Source organism: Staurois parvus, unplaced genomic scaffold (assembly GCF_062004578.1).
Source record: "Staurois parvus isolate SC_StPar_1 unplaced genomic scaffold, SC_StPar_1.0 ptg000030l, whole genome shotgun sequence".
NCBI lineage: Eukaryota > Metazoa > Chordata > Amphibia > Anura > Ranidae > Staurois > Staurois parvus.
This window is the reverse complement of record NW_028317826.1, coordinates 7,441,504-7,457,117: the sequence shown is the minus strand read 5'-3', so window position 1 is coordinate 7,457,117 and position 15,614 is coordinate 7,441,504. Positions and strand designations below refer to the sequence as shown.

At 41.9% G+C, this 15,614-nt stretch overlaps 2 protein-coding genes across 2 annotated transcripts in view; one reads left to right on the top strand and one right to left on the bottom strand.

Moving 5' to 3' along the window:
• Positions 1 to 15,614, bottom strand: part of HAS2 (hyaluronan synthase 2) — a 43,982-nt gene that overhangs the window by 16,680 nt on the left and 11,688 nt on the right. The window lies entirely within an intron of this gene.
• On the top strand, positions 13,165 to 14,214 carry LOC149470865 (uncharacterized; the record flags this gene model as incomplete). The annotated part of the gene is made up of 3 exons (XM_089659197.1): positions 13,165 to 13,829; positions 13,924 to 14,048; positions 14,102 to 14,214. Coding segments are annotated over 3 exons (903 nt in total), but the record flags the coding sequence as incomplete, so codon positions are not given.

Genomic DNA, 15,614 nt, shown 5'->3' with positions numbered 1-15,614 from the left:
CAGGACATTTCTATATTCCATTCATACCAAGAGTCTGCATAAGCCCCTGGTTCATCTCCAGTTTGATTTCTGTTAGGCAGTGGAGTGTGAGAAGATAGTATAAAGACATATGGTAGAAGTATTTTAAATGCAATTTCTTATCTTTAAATAAAAATCACTTCTAGACTATATAATCAACACAAAATAACATGGCAACACAATGTCTTAGTGGCTAACACTTGCAGCCCCCAAGTTCTCAGTTCACATCCCAACCAGGGCTACCTGCATGGAATAGTATTTTCTCCCTGTGCTTGCTTGGGTTTACTTCAGTTTCCTTCCATACTCCAAGGACATTCTAATACAACCTTTCTCAACCTTTGTATCCCAGGGGAACCCCCTAAAATAACTTTCAGGTCTCAGGGACCTCTTACTAAAACCAACTCAATAGGAACAATAGGAAAGATGCTTCTTACCTTGGTGGTCAGTAGGAGGTTTGAACAACTTCAGTGTCAGTCAGAATACCACCCATACAGGCAGCTAAAAATATCATTGGTGTCATGCTGCTGTCTCTACCATTGGCCCTGGAACTATGTAGGCACCATTAAATAGGAGGTCTTATAGCAAAAGCTGAAGTAACCCCAGTGTTCCATGGAATCCTGGTTGAGAATCAATGTTCTAATAGATTAAATGGCTCCTATTCAAATTGTGAGGCAGGGACCTTAGATTGTAGATTGGGGGCAGGGACTGATATGAACGTACAATATGTAATGTGTGAGGTACTCAACCTATGTATGAAGGCCTAAAACAGCTTTTCTCAAACTTTTTACCAAAGAGAAATCATTCAAATAATTTCTAGGTCTTAGGGAACCCCAGTAAGAAGAAAGCTTCTTAAATTAGTGACAAATAAGACATTTATTATTAAAAAGATATGCTTGAGCTCCAGTCCAGTGTCTTTGCTTAGGCTGAGATGATGTCATCATTCTGCTGTAGGCAGGAGGAAGTATTTAAAGACAAACAAACAAAACCAGCGCTCAGATCTTCATGCAGACTAAAAGGAATTCACAATGGCAAACAAAGAGGTGCAGCCCTTAAAAGATTGGGAAATCTGGGTACTAATGAACAAAGAAATAAAGGGTGCACTTTCATCGTGCATTACCGTGGTACACCATGTATTTAATATGTAATCAAATAGATATATACTCACAAACCAAAGGATAATAAAAGCAGTCTGCAATGACAGTCAATGCTGTGCCCCAATTGGGGATAAACTGACGCGTTTCAGGAGACGTACCCCCTTCCTCAGAGCTGAAGTGTGTACACTTCAATTGGGGAACAGCATTGCACTGACTGTCATTGCGGACTATTCATACTGCTTTTATAATCCTTTGGTTTGTGAGTATATATCTATTTGATTACACAATAAATAAGCGGTGTACCACGGTAATGCACAATGAGAGTGCACTCTTTTTTTCTTTGTTTAGAAGGAAGTATTTGTTCATTCTCCTCTCTCAGTTTTTTTACTACAATGATAGCAAGTCAGAAGGTGCAGTAAATAGCTATAGAAGAGGCTGATATGTGTTAGACATTTGTGAACACAGCCAAGAATTGCAGAGACATAAAGACTCACATGATTGTGTCACCTTTGAACTAGCATCTCAGTGCAGGAAGTTAATGCTGTCCCTGGATGATGTCCACACAAAGTTAGCACTACGCTCTTAGAGAAAAAAGGAGATAAGGACATGCTCAATGGGTACTGTGAGCTCTGTGAGAAGTGACAAATAAATACATGTAAATGTTTCTTTGCTAGGTCCCCTTTAGAGCCTATCTCAGAGGAAAGAAAACAATCTTCCCTTGTAAGGAGGCTGCCCCTGCACTACAATGGCTAAATACTTGTTTAGGTTTAGTTTAGGTCTAGTTTAGGTCTAGGCCTAGGTTTAGTTTTTTTTAGTTGCCTGATTCCACACTTCTCAGCAGCTTTTTTGTCTTTCCCGGAGTTTTGTCTTTCCCAGAGTTCAGCTTCAAGTACTGTATAAAGTTAACTCCACAATGATGGGTATAGTACTTTACTTAGATGCCCCTTTATGTTAGTTAAAACTGGGTGTGTTGGGTGTAGCCCCTGTGGACTGGGGTTAGGTAGGATCTGATTTAATGGCACAGATGCTTTTAGTCAACTTTTCTCCTTTAGAACCCCAGGACAACCCAGATTATGAGCTTAGGTGGTAGCTCATTTTTTTTTTTCAGGGAATAGATTTGGGTCCTGGGAACAGCATGATAAGCTTGCTGCTGGCCTTTCTTCCCTTTGTATTTTATCAGCCAGCGGAGCTTGGTCTGATTAGGCTCATCTCACATCATGCCTTGGCTTCAGCCGCCTCTTGGAACAACACCCTCTTACATCATGCAACAGCAAATGTTGCTTTTCCTGTGCCGTCTAAAGCAGCACAAACGCAGCCCAACTTAAAATGTTACAGTCTGCACAGTAGGATCAACTTTGCCTCAGACTGCTAGGAGAAGTTAGAAAGTTTACGGCAAGAGCGAAATCTGATTGCCTTAGTATAAAGTTTCAGCTAATAGCAATTCCTGAAGAAAAATTCCACATTTAGACTATTCTCTGTAAAAGTCCACTGTTAGTACACTTTTGGAATATTGAACTATCTACTGGCTAGCAATAAGCAAATCTTTCATGATTGGCTTTATCGGACATTTGATGAATTTAGAGCTGGGATTTTCTCTTCAAAGCTAGGGAGAAGAGATAACTGATTCAAAAAAGGTCCATTGAAGTAAGTTAGCCATTCAGTGCCCTATATTATCTTTAAGATGGTAAGGAGTATGGGTATATGTAGCATTGATGTAAATACCCAAACCCAGTTCCTAATTATATTGTCAAAGGTGGAATACCCAAAGGATGCATGCTATGCCATCTAAATAAATACAGGGTGCTAGATGAATATCTTTACGCAAAGACCCACTACATAAACATTCACATCTGTCTAAAATTTGTATGCATATTTATGTAATGGTTGCTCTGCGGTACAAATGTATAGTGGTTTCAGGTGTACCATCTTACAAGAAAACTGATAGATCCACACAAGATTTATATTTACATTAGTACACGCAACACATGCATGTTTAAAAATATTCATAGAGAATCAGAACACAGCCAGAATCAGGGTTGCAGAGACAGAACTGGAAATATCCACATCAGGGGCGGACTGACCATTTGGAAACTCGGGCACTGCCCGCGGGCCTGGGGTTAGTAGGGGGCCCCATGAGATGCCCCTGGTACCTTTTTCATAGGCTTTTTTGAGTTTGGGCAAGGACACAGGGGCCCCATGATCCCCTATTGCCCAGTGGCCCCATGAGTTGTCAGTCCGCCCCTGATCCACATACAGCAGGTTCATAGATGTACAATCAGGATTAGGTTCTAGATGTATGGACCCAGAGTGAGTGAGCGTGCATACACTTTGCCACCAACGAAACTGATCAAGCAGGGGCATCAAAAATGAAGTTATAGATGACACTGCTGGAAAAGGAGGCAAGCTGGAAACTGGAACGTTGAATGGAAACAGCATGAAGCTCAAGCAACTGATTGTTCCCCCTACAGGCCCTTTCAGGGTGCATCAAGGAGAAGGACCCTATACAGAAGAATGTCCAACAAACGTTAACCACTGCTTTAGGTCGATCCACATACTACCCGTCCTCAGAATCCTTAAATTGAGGTGCTTGCCCAATTTGCAACCAAAGAAACTTCAATAAAATAGCTGGATGGCAGCATACTGTTGTAAGGACACTCCAAAAATCTTCATTGAAGAAACATCTACAAATAAAAAAATCACAGCACCAGGTCTAGAGGAGATATGTTGACCAAAATATTTCCTCCAGATCTGATGCTGTGATGTTTTTTTTGTAGATATTGCTTCAATTTAGATTTTTAGATGTCCTTTCAACAGTGTGCGGCCATCCACCTGTTTTATTGAAGTTTCTTCCCTATACAGAAGGATGTTTAAGGAAAATTCACTCTGCTGAAAGTGTTACTAAACCCACAACAGTAAAATCAGGCTGTATATGCAGTAAAGCATGCTTGTTATACTCACTGTGGAAAGGGGTTAATCCTCTGCATTGTGTAAAAAAAGCTGTTTGATCCTGACAACTCTGATCCTCCCCTTCTTCCATCTCCCTCCTTTTAACTCCTTATCTAGCCATCCATTGTTTACAAATGTCATGTGACCTGCTGTGATTGGTCACAGCAGTCACATGGTACTGACAATGGGCCGGTACACAGACTGGTGACAGATCTCGCCACAGCATGCCCCCCCGATCTGGAAGGATATCATATGATGCCCATCTGAATTGTTGAAATCCAGTTCCCTTGTGACCAGGGGCACACCGACAACTCATGGGGCCCCCGGGCAATAGGGGATCATGGGTCCCCTGTGTCCTTGCCCAAACTCAAAAAAGCCTATGAAAAAGGTACCAGGGGCATTTCATGGGGCCCCGTACTGACCCCGGGCCCTCGGGCAGTGCCCTAGTTTCCAAATGGTCAGTCCGCCCCTGCTTGTGACCAATAGCAAAATGACCTGGGTTAAAGTGTATTTAAACCAAGAAGTCACAAATGTAATATATTGCCTCCCTGGATGGCAATGTCACTCCTCCACTGTATCCATGGAGGGAGCCACGGTTGGCATCCAAGTCTGCTCTTCTGCTATGGACTACAAACATGTCCATATCTCTTCATCCCAATTACATGAGGAACAGGACAATTGGTAGTTCACAGAAGATAGCTAGGAAGAAAGATTTTCTTCTGTGCAGCTCACAGGAAGTGACAAGGACATGGCATTTCTGGCAAGATTAACAAGTATTTTCTAAATTTTACGAAAATGTATTAGCTTAAAAAAAGAAAACAAATGCAGCCACCACACCTAAGGACTGTACACTGGAATATATAGCAATTTTGTTCTTGGGTTTAGTTATCCTTTAACAACCCATCACTTAGGGAGTTGATACGTTCATGTCTAATTACTATGCTGAGCTTCTATTATGTTTTTCTATTCGTCGACGTCAAAGATAGTCACTGAAAGTCAGGGAAAAGTCATAAGTCTTCATCTGCATGCATGTTCCAGGTCACTGACTCAAGCTGCTTAAGCTAGAGGGCTGGGCAACCAGTATATTCAAAAGAAATGGCATGTTTTTCTCATGACAGGTTTTCTTTACCAATGTTTCACAAAGGCATTGAACATTTCGGTAGAGAGGCCGCGGTAGTATGGAAGCGCAGCCTCTCTACCGAAGTGCCGGTGCAGACTTCATTATGCTCTGAGGCTGAACGCCAGGATATTTAAAGGCCTCTCTGTGGTGCTGGAATGTTGTGAATTTACCTCAAATAGCACATGTTATTTTTAAAAGCACAAAAGTCCGTACTTTCACCGAATGTGACAGAATCACCTTTCAAGCACATTTAAAGCAGCAAAAAGAAAGCAACAAGAGCGTCCTCTGTTTTGGACAGTACCCAATGTATATCAAAGTCAGCCATGTAGTAAATATCAGGGCAAGGTTGTTGTTTATCAGAGGGTGAAAATAATATAGGGGCTGTTCATCAAAGTCTCCGGTAAATGAGCTAATATAATGCAATTAACTCCGGGGCGGGTGACTTTGATTAGAAAACACACTGGCTAGTCATACTAGTTTCCTGAAGAGAAAAAAAATAAACAAATACAGATGGTAAACTAATCACGCTATGAGTTAGCCTGCTGGTTTCCTTTGTTTTCAAAATGGCTGACAGGAAGTGTGATACATTAGGGTAAATTAGTGTTTCTGACTACCCCTTGTGATATTATAAATTTCATGTATGACTAAAGGCAAAACCGTTTTTTTAATTTTGGATAAAGTAGAGAGGGGTTATAACACCTGCCAGTTTTTTTAATCATTGTCTGTACCCCATTAGGGAGATTCACCCTCTCCATTTGTCCTGGTGACCATTATCACCGAGAGTGAAAGTGGAAGAAAATCCCAAATTTGTCGTCAGAACAGGAGTAGAGGGGGATATTCCAATGGGGACACTAGTTCTGGTGACTGTGATAACAAACAGAGATTCCCTCACTTTGGAAGGATTTCCTCTCACTTCCTGGGTTATGGGACAAGAAGTAAAGGGAAATTTCACACCGACGGCAAATAAAAACTGACAGAGGTTACAACCAAAAATAAAAAAAGAAAAGTTTTGCCTTTTAGCTTTAAAGTAACCCTGTCATGAGAGACACATGGAGACCACCATTGATGCCCTCTCCTTCTAAATATCTGTTTACCTAGCTGTCACTCTGATCCTTTGGTCTACATATATTAAAGCCTAACTTCATCCAAAACTTACAAATACTATCTTTGAATAAAGAAGAGAAGGATTAAGGCTTCTGTTAGGATTTTACTGCCATTTGTGTCTCTGTTGGGGAGATTTTCCCTGACTTCTTGTCAAGACAAGAGGAAAATCTTTACAACAAGCAAGACAAAACTTTTTTTAGTAAAGTGGGGAAGGGTAAGAAGCAGAGGCGTCCCTAGGGTTGGTGTCACCTGGTGCGGTAACACTTGGTGACACTTCCGGCGGCGATACCCGCAGAATAGATCGGATCTGTGGATTGAGCATAATGGATTGGACTCTGATCCATTATGCTCAATCCGCAGATCCGATCTATCCTGTGGGGATCGTCAGCTTTCTTTACAACTTACCTTTTCTTGGAGCGGGTCCAGTGTCACCCCGTGTAGGTTGCATGCCGCCGATCCCCGTGGGATCATCGGCTTGCAACCTATACGGGGTGACACAGGACCCGCTCCAAGCAAAGGTAAATTGTAAAGCATCGGATCCATCCTGCGGGGATCGTCGGCTTGCTTTACAACTTACCTTTTTGTGGTGCGGGTATGGTGTCACCCCGTGCGGTCGGTGTCACCTGGTGCGGACTGCACCCCCAGCACCTGCTTCGGGACACCACTGGTTAGAACTCCTTGCGCTTCTTTTTCTTGCCCGTGCCTTCCTATCCTAGTGACAATCTCTCCCCCCATTCTTATACAGGGACAGGAAGTGAGGAAAATCTCCCCAGTTGAATGACAGACAGAAATTTAAATCTATGTGGAAAAAGTCTAATGAAATTGCCAGACCAAGGATCTAGGAGTCCAAAATCTTTTAATATTTGTGTTTGCTCATAACAAGACAACATGGAGCAACCATCATGCTCCAGGGGCTTAGACACTCCTCCTTCATCAGGGCCTTTAAATGATTTAACTAGATTCAATAAGGTGCTTTTAGTACTTGTTTGCATAACAAAAAGCAGTAATGGCAGTATTAGGAAGTTGCATTCCAGAGGTGTATACTGCCAATACTGCTCTTTGTTATATACAAACAAGTACTAAAAGCACCCTATTGAGTCTAGTTACAGCATTTATAAGACCTGATGTAGGAAGAGTGTCTAAGCCCCCGAAACATGATGGCTGTTCCATGTTATGTTGTTATAAGCAAACACTAATATTAAAATTATTTGGATTCTTAGATTTTTGGTCGCTCTCATTAGACATTTTAAGCATTGATTATAAAATGGATCTTCACCCTCAAATGGATGTTGCGTCCCCTCAACTCCTCCTCCCCTCCATTGTGCAAATTGAGCTCTCTTTTTTTTATTTACTTTTTATTTTTAAAAAAACCCTCCAGCTTGCCCCCACGCCCACCCCTTGGCCGCTGTGCGTCTTGGGATTTGTCTGTCACATATCCCATGAGGCATAGTTATTCGATGTAAAAGGAAGAAGGAGGCGGGGCCTAGAAGCTCGTCATCTGAGAACCGCTGGCTGAAGAACATGGCAGTGTGGGACCAAGCATGGGGCAGAAAAGAAATGGATCCCAGCAGGATAGTGCCAGATTCACTGGGCGGGTGAATACTTTAAATGTGCAGGACCTGCAACCAGGTAAGGATGGGTGAAAAAAATGGTGGGTTGAGGCTGAAGATCCACTTTAAGGCTAACATAGTTCCAGTCCAGCATGGACCAAGGTAAGCATGTATGTGCTATACCTGTGGGTTCCCGTGGAAGCTCTTGTGAGGTGGGGCAGTGATGTCACAGTTTCTACCTTGTCCAATCAGAGAATGCTTTACATTCATTGTGAAACTGCAAATTGTACTTTGAATGGTGCCCATGCCAAGTGAGTGACCTTCTGTGTTCACTAAGTGTTCCAGTGCAGTCACTTGGCATGGGACCTGGAAGCTAAAGGAGATCACTGTAGTAGTGGTGCCTACTACAGTGGTGTCCTTTCCAGCTTTCATGAGGATTCCACATGTATGGCACATACATACTTCAGCATTAAAGTTTGGGTCTGCTAGATAAGGGGTGCCCTGTTTTTGTTGAGCGAGGTCCCACAAGAGCTACTGTGCTTTCTTTAATCATGAACTACTGGTAAATCCAGCGCCTCAAATATACAAGGAAGATAGTAAATGCACACTTTTCCCACTGCCTGTTGTGATGAATTCACTTGCACTGAAGTGAAATTGCTGTGTACAGTCACTTTCTGGTGTGCTCCCCCCATTGTGTTTAGTAGTTCTTCCCACCAACCCCCACCCCTCTGCTTTGTCCTTAGACTGGAACTGAAGTTCTACTGTAAGAAACAGTGAGCAGGTAGGCTTTTATTGCAGATGACACATGCACTGTCTTAATAAAATGCTCCTACTTTCCCGCTCACTGTCTTCTCCGGCACTGTAAATTGAGTTGCACATATGCGGTTGGTCTGAGTCCCGGGATGACGAGCTCTTGTGCAAGCACAGGAGTTACGTCATGCTCACTGGCCAATTAGGATGTCTGAAGACCAGCACTCAGAAAAAGATGGCGGCTCCAGCAAGGGACTGGGATGACTGGATCCTTTGCATGTGTAGGAATGACATAATTCCCCGTCAGCCAATGAAGATGCCTTAAGACTGGCACTCAGAAGAAGATGTACTGGCAAAGGTCCGTTAGACAGGTAAGTATTTACCCCTTAAGTTCTGCTTTAAGTGACATAGGAGTTGGCGGGAGACACCACTGTGCACAATGGGGGATCAGGAGATCAAAACTCCCTGAAGTACTAGTTACTAAAGAGTTTTGAAGCACGATTTCTCTCCATTGCTTTGCCATGGGCAATGGGAGAGGTAAGTATTTACTATTTTCTTTGCAGGAAGCCCTTTTCTTCACAATTGCATTTTAGTGTCAGAATGTCTTTAAGCCAATAACTTAGAATGATAATGCAGACTAGGATTTCATACTTTTCTCTAACTTTCTGATCTGCGTACTTGTTCCAGGTCAGTGATTTAGAAAGTACTGAATCCAGAGGATAAGCAGAACAGCCAGAAAACTATCATTTTCAGAAAGAGATAAGCAATGGCAGCCCTCACATTTCTTTTATGGCAGGTTCACTAGCCATAGATAGTTCCTGCGAGGGAATGCTATTATGATATTACCACCAACTTTGCAAGACTGGAGGTTTTAAAGTGTTAGTCATACACCAATTCATAAAAGAATTTTCAGCAATTATCCCTGTGTTGGAGTTCAATAATCATCTCGTACATGCTTTGTTTGGAAAACATTCCACGTGGAGTGTTGTAAGATGTTATTGACCGGAGTTGGTACAATATTATTTCATTCATTGTAAATGGACCAGACTGGTATCATTTGGTCAACCGTGTTTTACAATTAGTGTAAAATTTCCAAATCTAATGAACACACTAGGCTGAAAGTCTGTATTTGCTTTGTGTCTGCTTTCCTATTTGCCTGGCACTGTTGTAGGCAGGAAAACAGAGCGCCACTCACTGCCAACACACCTTCATCACTTATGAGGCTAGTAATGGTGGAGCACTAAGAAGCATTGCAATAATTCAGAAATTGCCTTTAACGTTCAAATTCCAGACAAAACCTTAGAAATGTGTTGTGCCTCTCTGTAACAAATGTTGATGCTTCTGATATATTCATGTATCTGCTGGAAACTGGTACATCCAGGGGCGGACTGACCATTTGGAAACTCGGGCACTGCCCAAGGGCCCGGGGTCAGTAGGGGGCCCCAGGAGATGCCCCTGGTACCTTTTTCATAGGCTTTTTTGAGTTTGGGCAAGGACACAGGGGCCCCATGATCCCCTATTGCCCCATGAGTTGTCAGTCCGCCCCTGATCCACATACAGCAGGTTCATAGATGTACAATCAGGATTAGGTTCTAGATGTATGGACCCAGAGTGAGTGAGCGTGCATACACTTTGCCACCAACGAAACTGATGAAGCAATGCAGGGGCATCAACAATCAAGTTATAGATGACGCTACTGGAAAAGGAGGCAAGCTGGAAACTGGAACGTTGAATGGAAACAGCATGAAGCTCAAGCAACTGATCGTTCCCCCTACAGGCCCTTTCAGGGTGCATCAAGGAGAAGGACCCTATACAGAAGAATGTCCAACAAAAGTTAACCACTGCTTTAGGTCGATCCACATACTACCCGTCCTCAGAATCCTTAAATTGAGGTGCTTGCCCAATTTGCAACCAAAGAAACTTCAATAAAATAGCTGGATGGCAGCATACTGTTGCAAGGACACTCCAAAAATCTTCATTGAAGAAACATCTACAAATAAAAAAATCACAGCACCAGGTCTAGAGGAGATATGTTGACCAAAATATTTCCTCTAGATCTGATGCTGTGATGTTTTTTTTGTAGATATTGCTTCAATTTAGATTTTTAGATGTCCTTTCAACAGTGTGCTGCCATCCACCTGTTTTATTGGTACCTTTTTCATAGGCTTTTTTGAGTTTGGCCAAGGACACAGGGGCCCCATGATCCGCTATTGCCCGGGGGCTCCATGAGTTGTCAGTCTGCCCCTGGGTACATCTGTTTACAACATGGAGGCATGGGGGGCAGCAGTGAGACCAGAATGTCTATACATCCTCAGAGCATTCTCAGCACTTCGGATGTACAGCATTGATGCCTCCTGCTGTCAGTTGTGTTGTCGACAATGCTCTAGCTACCACTGACACTGTGTAGCCAACAATATCCTAGCAACCAGTGATGCTGTGTAGTCAACAATGTCCTATCAGCCAGTGACAAAGTATAGACAAGAACATCCTGGCAACCTTGTGATGATGTGTAGACAACAGCGTCCTAGCAACAAGTGATGCTCAGTAGTCAACAATATCTTAGCAACCAGTGGTGCTGTGTAGCCAACAATGTCCTAGCAACCTTCTGACGCTGTGTAGATAACAGAGTCTTAGCAACCAGTGACGCTCAGTATCCAACAATATCCTAGCAACCAGTGTTTCCGTGTAGCCAACAATGTCCTAGCAGCCAGTGACTCAGTGTATCGAACAAAATCCTAGCAACCTTGTGATGCTGTGTAGATGATAGCATCCTAGCAAGCAGTGATGCTCAGTAGCCAACAATATTCTAGCAGCCAGTGACACTGTGTAGCCAACAAAGTACTAGCAACCTGTAATGCTGTTTAGCCAACAGCATGCTAGCAACCAGTGATACTGTGTAGACAACAATATCCTAGCAACCTGTAACACTGTGTATCCAACAACATCCTAGCAACCTCTGATGCTCTTTGGCCAACAACATCCTAGCAACCTGTGACTCGATGTAGTCAACAATGTCCTAGCAACCAGTGATTCTATGTAGCTGACAGCTTCCTAGCAACCTTTTCTAGGTCCATGTTAGTGAGGGAAGGGGATTCCATTCATTTCTTGTTGATTTTTACACAGATGCTATCTGGGAAATTTCAGAGATCTTGATAGTAGATAAGATGAAATAAACAGCTCTTAGCACAAGCGTTGTTTGGTGAGATAGCAAGAGGGAGGGAAAGGGTTACTTTGGGACACATATTAGCCCTCAGTGATGAAAATAATTTCCAAACAGGTGAAGGTAGTTTCCTTTTCTGTGGGAATAAGCATTTCACCGTACATGTGCATCCACACTCCTCAGTTGACCCAGATGTGACATTGAAGAAGGTCCCAAAGCCATGGCAGTGCAGTCAGTTATAGGCATATATTTCATGAGCCATCTTAGTTAATGAGATACCCTCCTCTCAGCATAACTGTACGCTACATGGCCAAGGACCATCTTGACCCAGAAGCCCAGTGAGATAGTCAAATAAGGAATGGACCAGATAGACCTTCTATATAGGGCACAAACTAGCGCATCCCACCATCACAAGTGTTTGTTATTGTGTTGGAAGGTAACTGTTTAATGCAGGACAGATCCTTACTTTTTCAACCTGGAAAGTGTACCATAACATCAAGGCTTTATAGATGTCTCATCTCCATTGCTGGCAGAGAGATATCCATGCACTCTATGCATATGTTTGCCCTTACACAGATGATATATTTTGATTCTCCAAAAAACAATACAGTGAAACAGATTTTTTTTACAGAAATGTTGGAACACTCTAAGCATGTAAGTGAATAGGAAGGGATGGATTATTGTAAAGAATGCAGCCTTAACTGGATTACCCAGCAGGGTCTATGTTGTTGGATGCATGTACAACTGTGCTGGAAAATTATATCATGTCTACAGTGGTCCCATAGATCGCTTGGCTGCCAAGTTTCACAGGGGCCTGGAATTAAGAGATGCCGAGAATCCAACCGTAAATGGTTTATATTTCTTAGTATCTTTGAGGGAGAACAATTACAGGTTTTAATTTATTTGGTGAGGAGCATGGGCAGCATAACAATAAGACGGTAACCCACAGCTACATACCAAATCACTTTAAATTTGGTATGTCTGACTACAGCCAACTACTAAAAGCTCATTGGTTGTTATAAGTTACTGCAAATTGTCTCTTTGACTACTCAAATCAATATGTCCCTCTGTCTTCCACAACTGTTACTCTTGTATATATTATACTGTACATATATTTGTATAGATAAATATATTGCTTAACAAGCAAAATTGTTTACATTGATATAATTATATAACAAAATGTCAAAAAAGTGTCTCATCTATGAAAGTCAGGAGTCTCCATGTAACCCTTATACATATCTTCCCTGTTACCATTTCACTAATCCTCCCTGTAACCCTACCTTTAACCCTTACACATACTTTCCCTGTAACCCATTCCCTAGTCCTCCCTGTAATCCTACCACTAATCATCCCTTTAACCCTTGCACATACTGTATCTTTCCTGTAACCGTATCATGAATCCTTCCTGCAACCCTAACACCATCCTTCCCTGTAACTCTAATACTAATTTTTACTGCAACCCTAACACTAACCATTCCTATAACCTTACGACTACTCCCCCCTGTAACCCTTACACATACCTTCCCTGTAACTCTTTCTCTAATCCTCCATGCAACCTTACCACTAATCCTTCCTGCAATCCTAACACTAACCTTCCTGATAGCCCTACCACTAATCCTTCCTGCAACCCTAACACTAACCTTCCTGATAACCCTACCACTAATCCTTCCTGCAACCCTAACACTAGCCTTCCCGATGACCCTACCACTAATCCTTCCTGCAACCCTAACACTAGCCTTCCCGATGACCCTACCACTAATCCTTCCTGAAACCCTAACACTAGCCTTCCCGATGACCCTACCACTAATCTTTCCTTCAACCTTAACACTAACCTTCCTGATAACTCTACCACTAATCTTTCCTTCAACCCTAACACTAACCTTCCCTATAACCCTACCAATAATTCTTCCTACAACCCTAACACGAACCTTCCTGGTAACCCTTCCAGTAGTCCTTCCTGCAACCCTAACACTAATCTTTCCTATAACCCTACTACTAATGCTTCCTGCAACCCTAACACTAACCTTCTCTATAGCCCTACCAGTAGTCCTTCCTACAGCCCTAACACTAACCTTCCCTGTAACCCTATAATTACCTGTACCCTCAATTCAGCTCAATCACTAACCTTCACTGTAACCACAGCAACTGTGCTCCCTGAAACCCTACTACTAACTCTTACACTAACCATCCCTTAACACTTGCCCTGACCTATTACTTAACAATAACTCATACACTAACCTTCCCTGTAGCCCTACCACAAATCCTCTCTGTAAACCTAACACTACCTGTAACCCTAACACTAACCTTTCCTGAAGCCCACCACTAATCCTCCCTGTATCTCTAACACCATCCCTTCATGTAACCTTACTTCTAACTCTTAAACTAACCCTTCCTGTAACCCTAACATTATCTCCTTTAATCTTAACACTAATCCTCTTTGTAACCCCAACACTAACACTATCCATCCTGTAACCCTCACACTAACCCTCCTTTTAACCTTATCATTAATACTCATTTTCCCTGTAACTCTGACACTAACCAGCACAATCTCTCCCTGTGACCTCAATACTAACACTAACTATCTTACTTCTGTATAAAAGCTGCCATGAAAAACTGTCCAGGTCCTGGTGCCAGCAACAGATACCTATTAAGCTTTTCCTGTAGTGTTTTGCTCTAATTCAGTTTTTTTTTTCTGCCTGATTACTGACTTTAAAAAGTTCTTAGCACTATATTTGGAATCTCTCTGCTACCCAAACTCTCTGGCTTGATGCAAAGACAGACAAGCCCTGCAATCCTCCATGCAGAAGAGTTCTTTATAAAAAGAAAACTAAGCAGCTAACAGGAAAATGTAAGAAACATTTCCAAAATAGAAGTAGGAAGAAATCTGAAATACAACTTGCATAAAATTTCCTTTCAGTATATATATATATATATATACATTTTTATGAAGTGGGAGTTTTGCCTAAATATGGTGAAATATAACCAGATTATGACTAAACTTAGAAAGACAGAACACTACAATTATTTAGATCTTCCACCATTCCTTTCAGAAAAATGAACTATGGTTCATTGACAACAACAGTGTGAATTAAGTTCCTCGCATAATAATGCCAAATAACAGGTGCTAGTGACCAGTTCAGAGAGGTGCAGAAGAGGACACAAGTGGCAGGAGGTGACACCCTTGCAGACCATCTACATCCCACCCAACTGCTAGGGACAGATGTCATGACACTACAATACAAAAAAAGGGTAATTAAGTACCAATAAGATCCTGCAGTGTACAAAAAAGAAGTCACTATTGTCATTTACCAAAATGTATGTTATTTTTTGCAATGATAGGCCAATGAGAGATGAAAATAACAGCCAAAATGGATTAGTTAATTAAGCCAAATACAACATTAATGGACTTGATATCTAATTTTTTTTTAATTCTAACTAATTTTTGGCAGTTTGGTAAATTCCACCCACTCCATGGTGAACTGGTAAAGGGGGTCCTTTGAACCTGGTCCCTGATTTATGTAGTGAGAACACGCATGTGCATTTTTTATAATAACATAATTTAATTGTTAGAAAGTATCATTATTCTTATTTTCTATTGGTTAAAGCAACTTTGTTGCTAGTATAAAAAAAGTAGAGACAGATGGCAGACATGCAAAGAAAGCCAAAGAATACTTACCTGTCCTACTGCCCGTGCCATTGAATTTCGATGTGTTGAAAACCTAAGCTTGCTGAGTGATTTTCATTCTACTTATTATTTATTAACACTTATATAGGGACAATTTATGTAGCACGTTACATACTGTGATAATTACAAAAAACCTCCTGCGCTCACAAGGACTCCTACCCTATAACCATAAGCTGCTGACACTAAG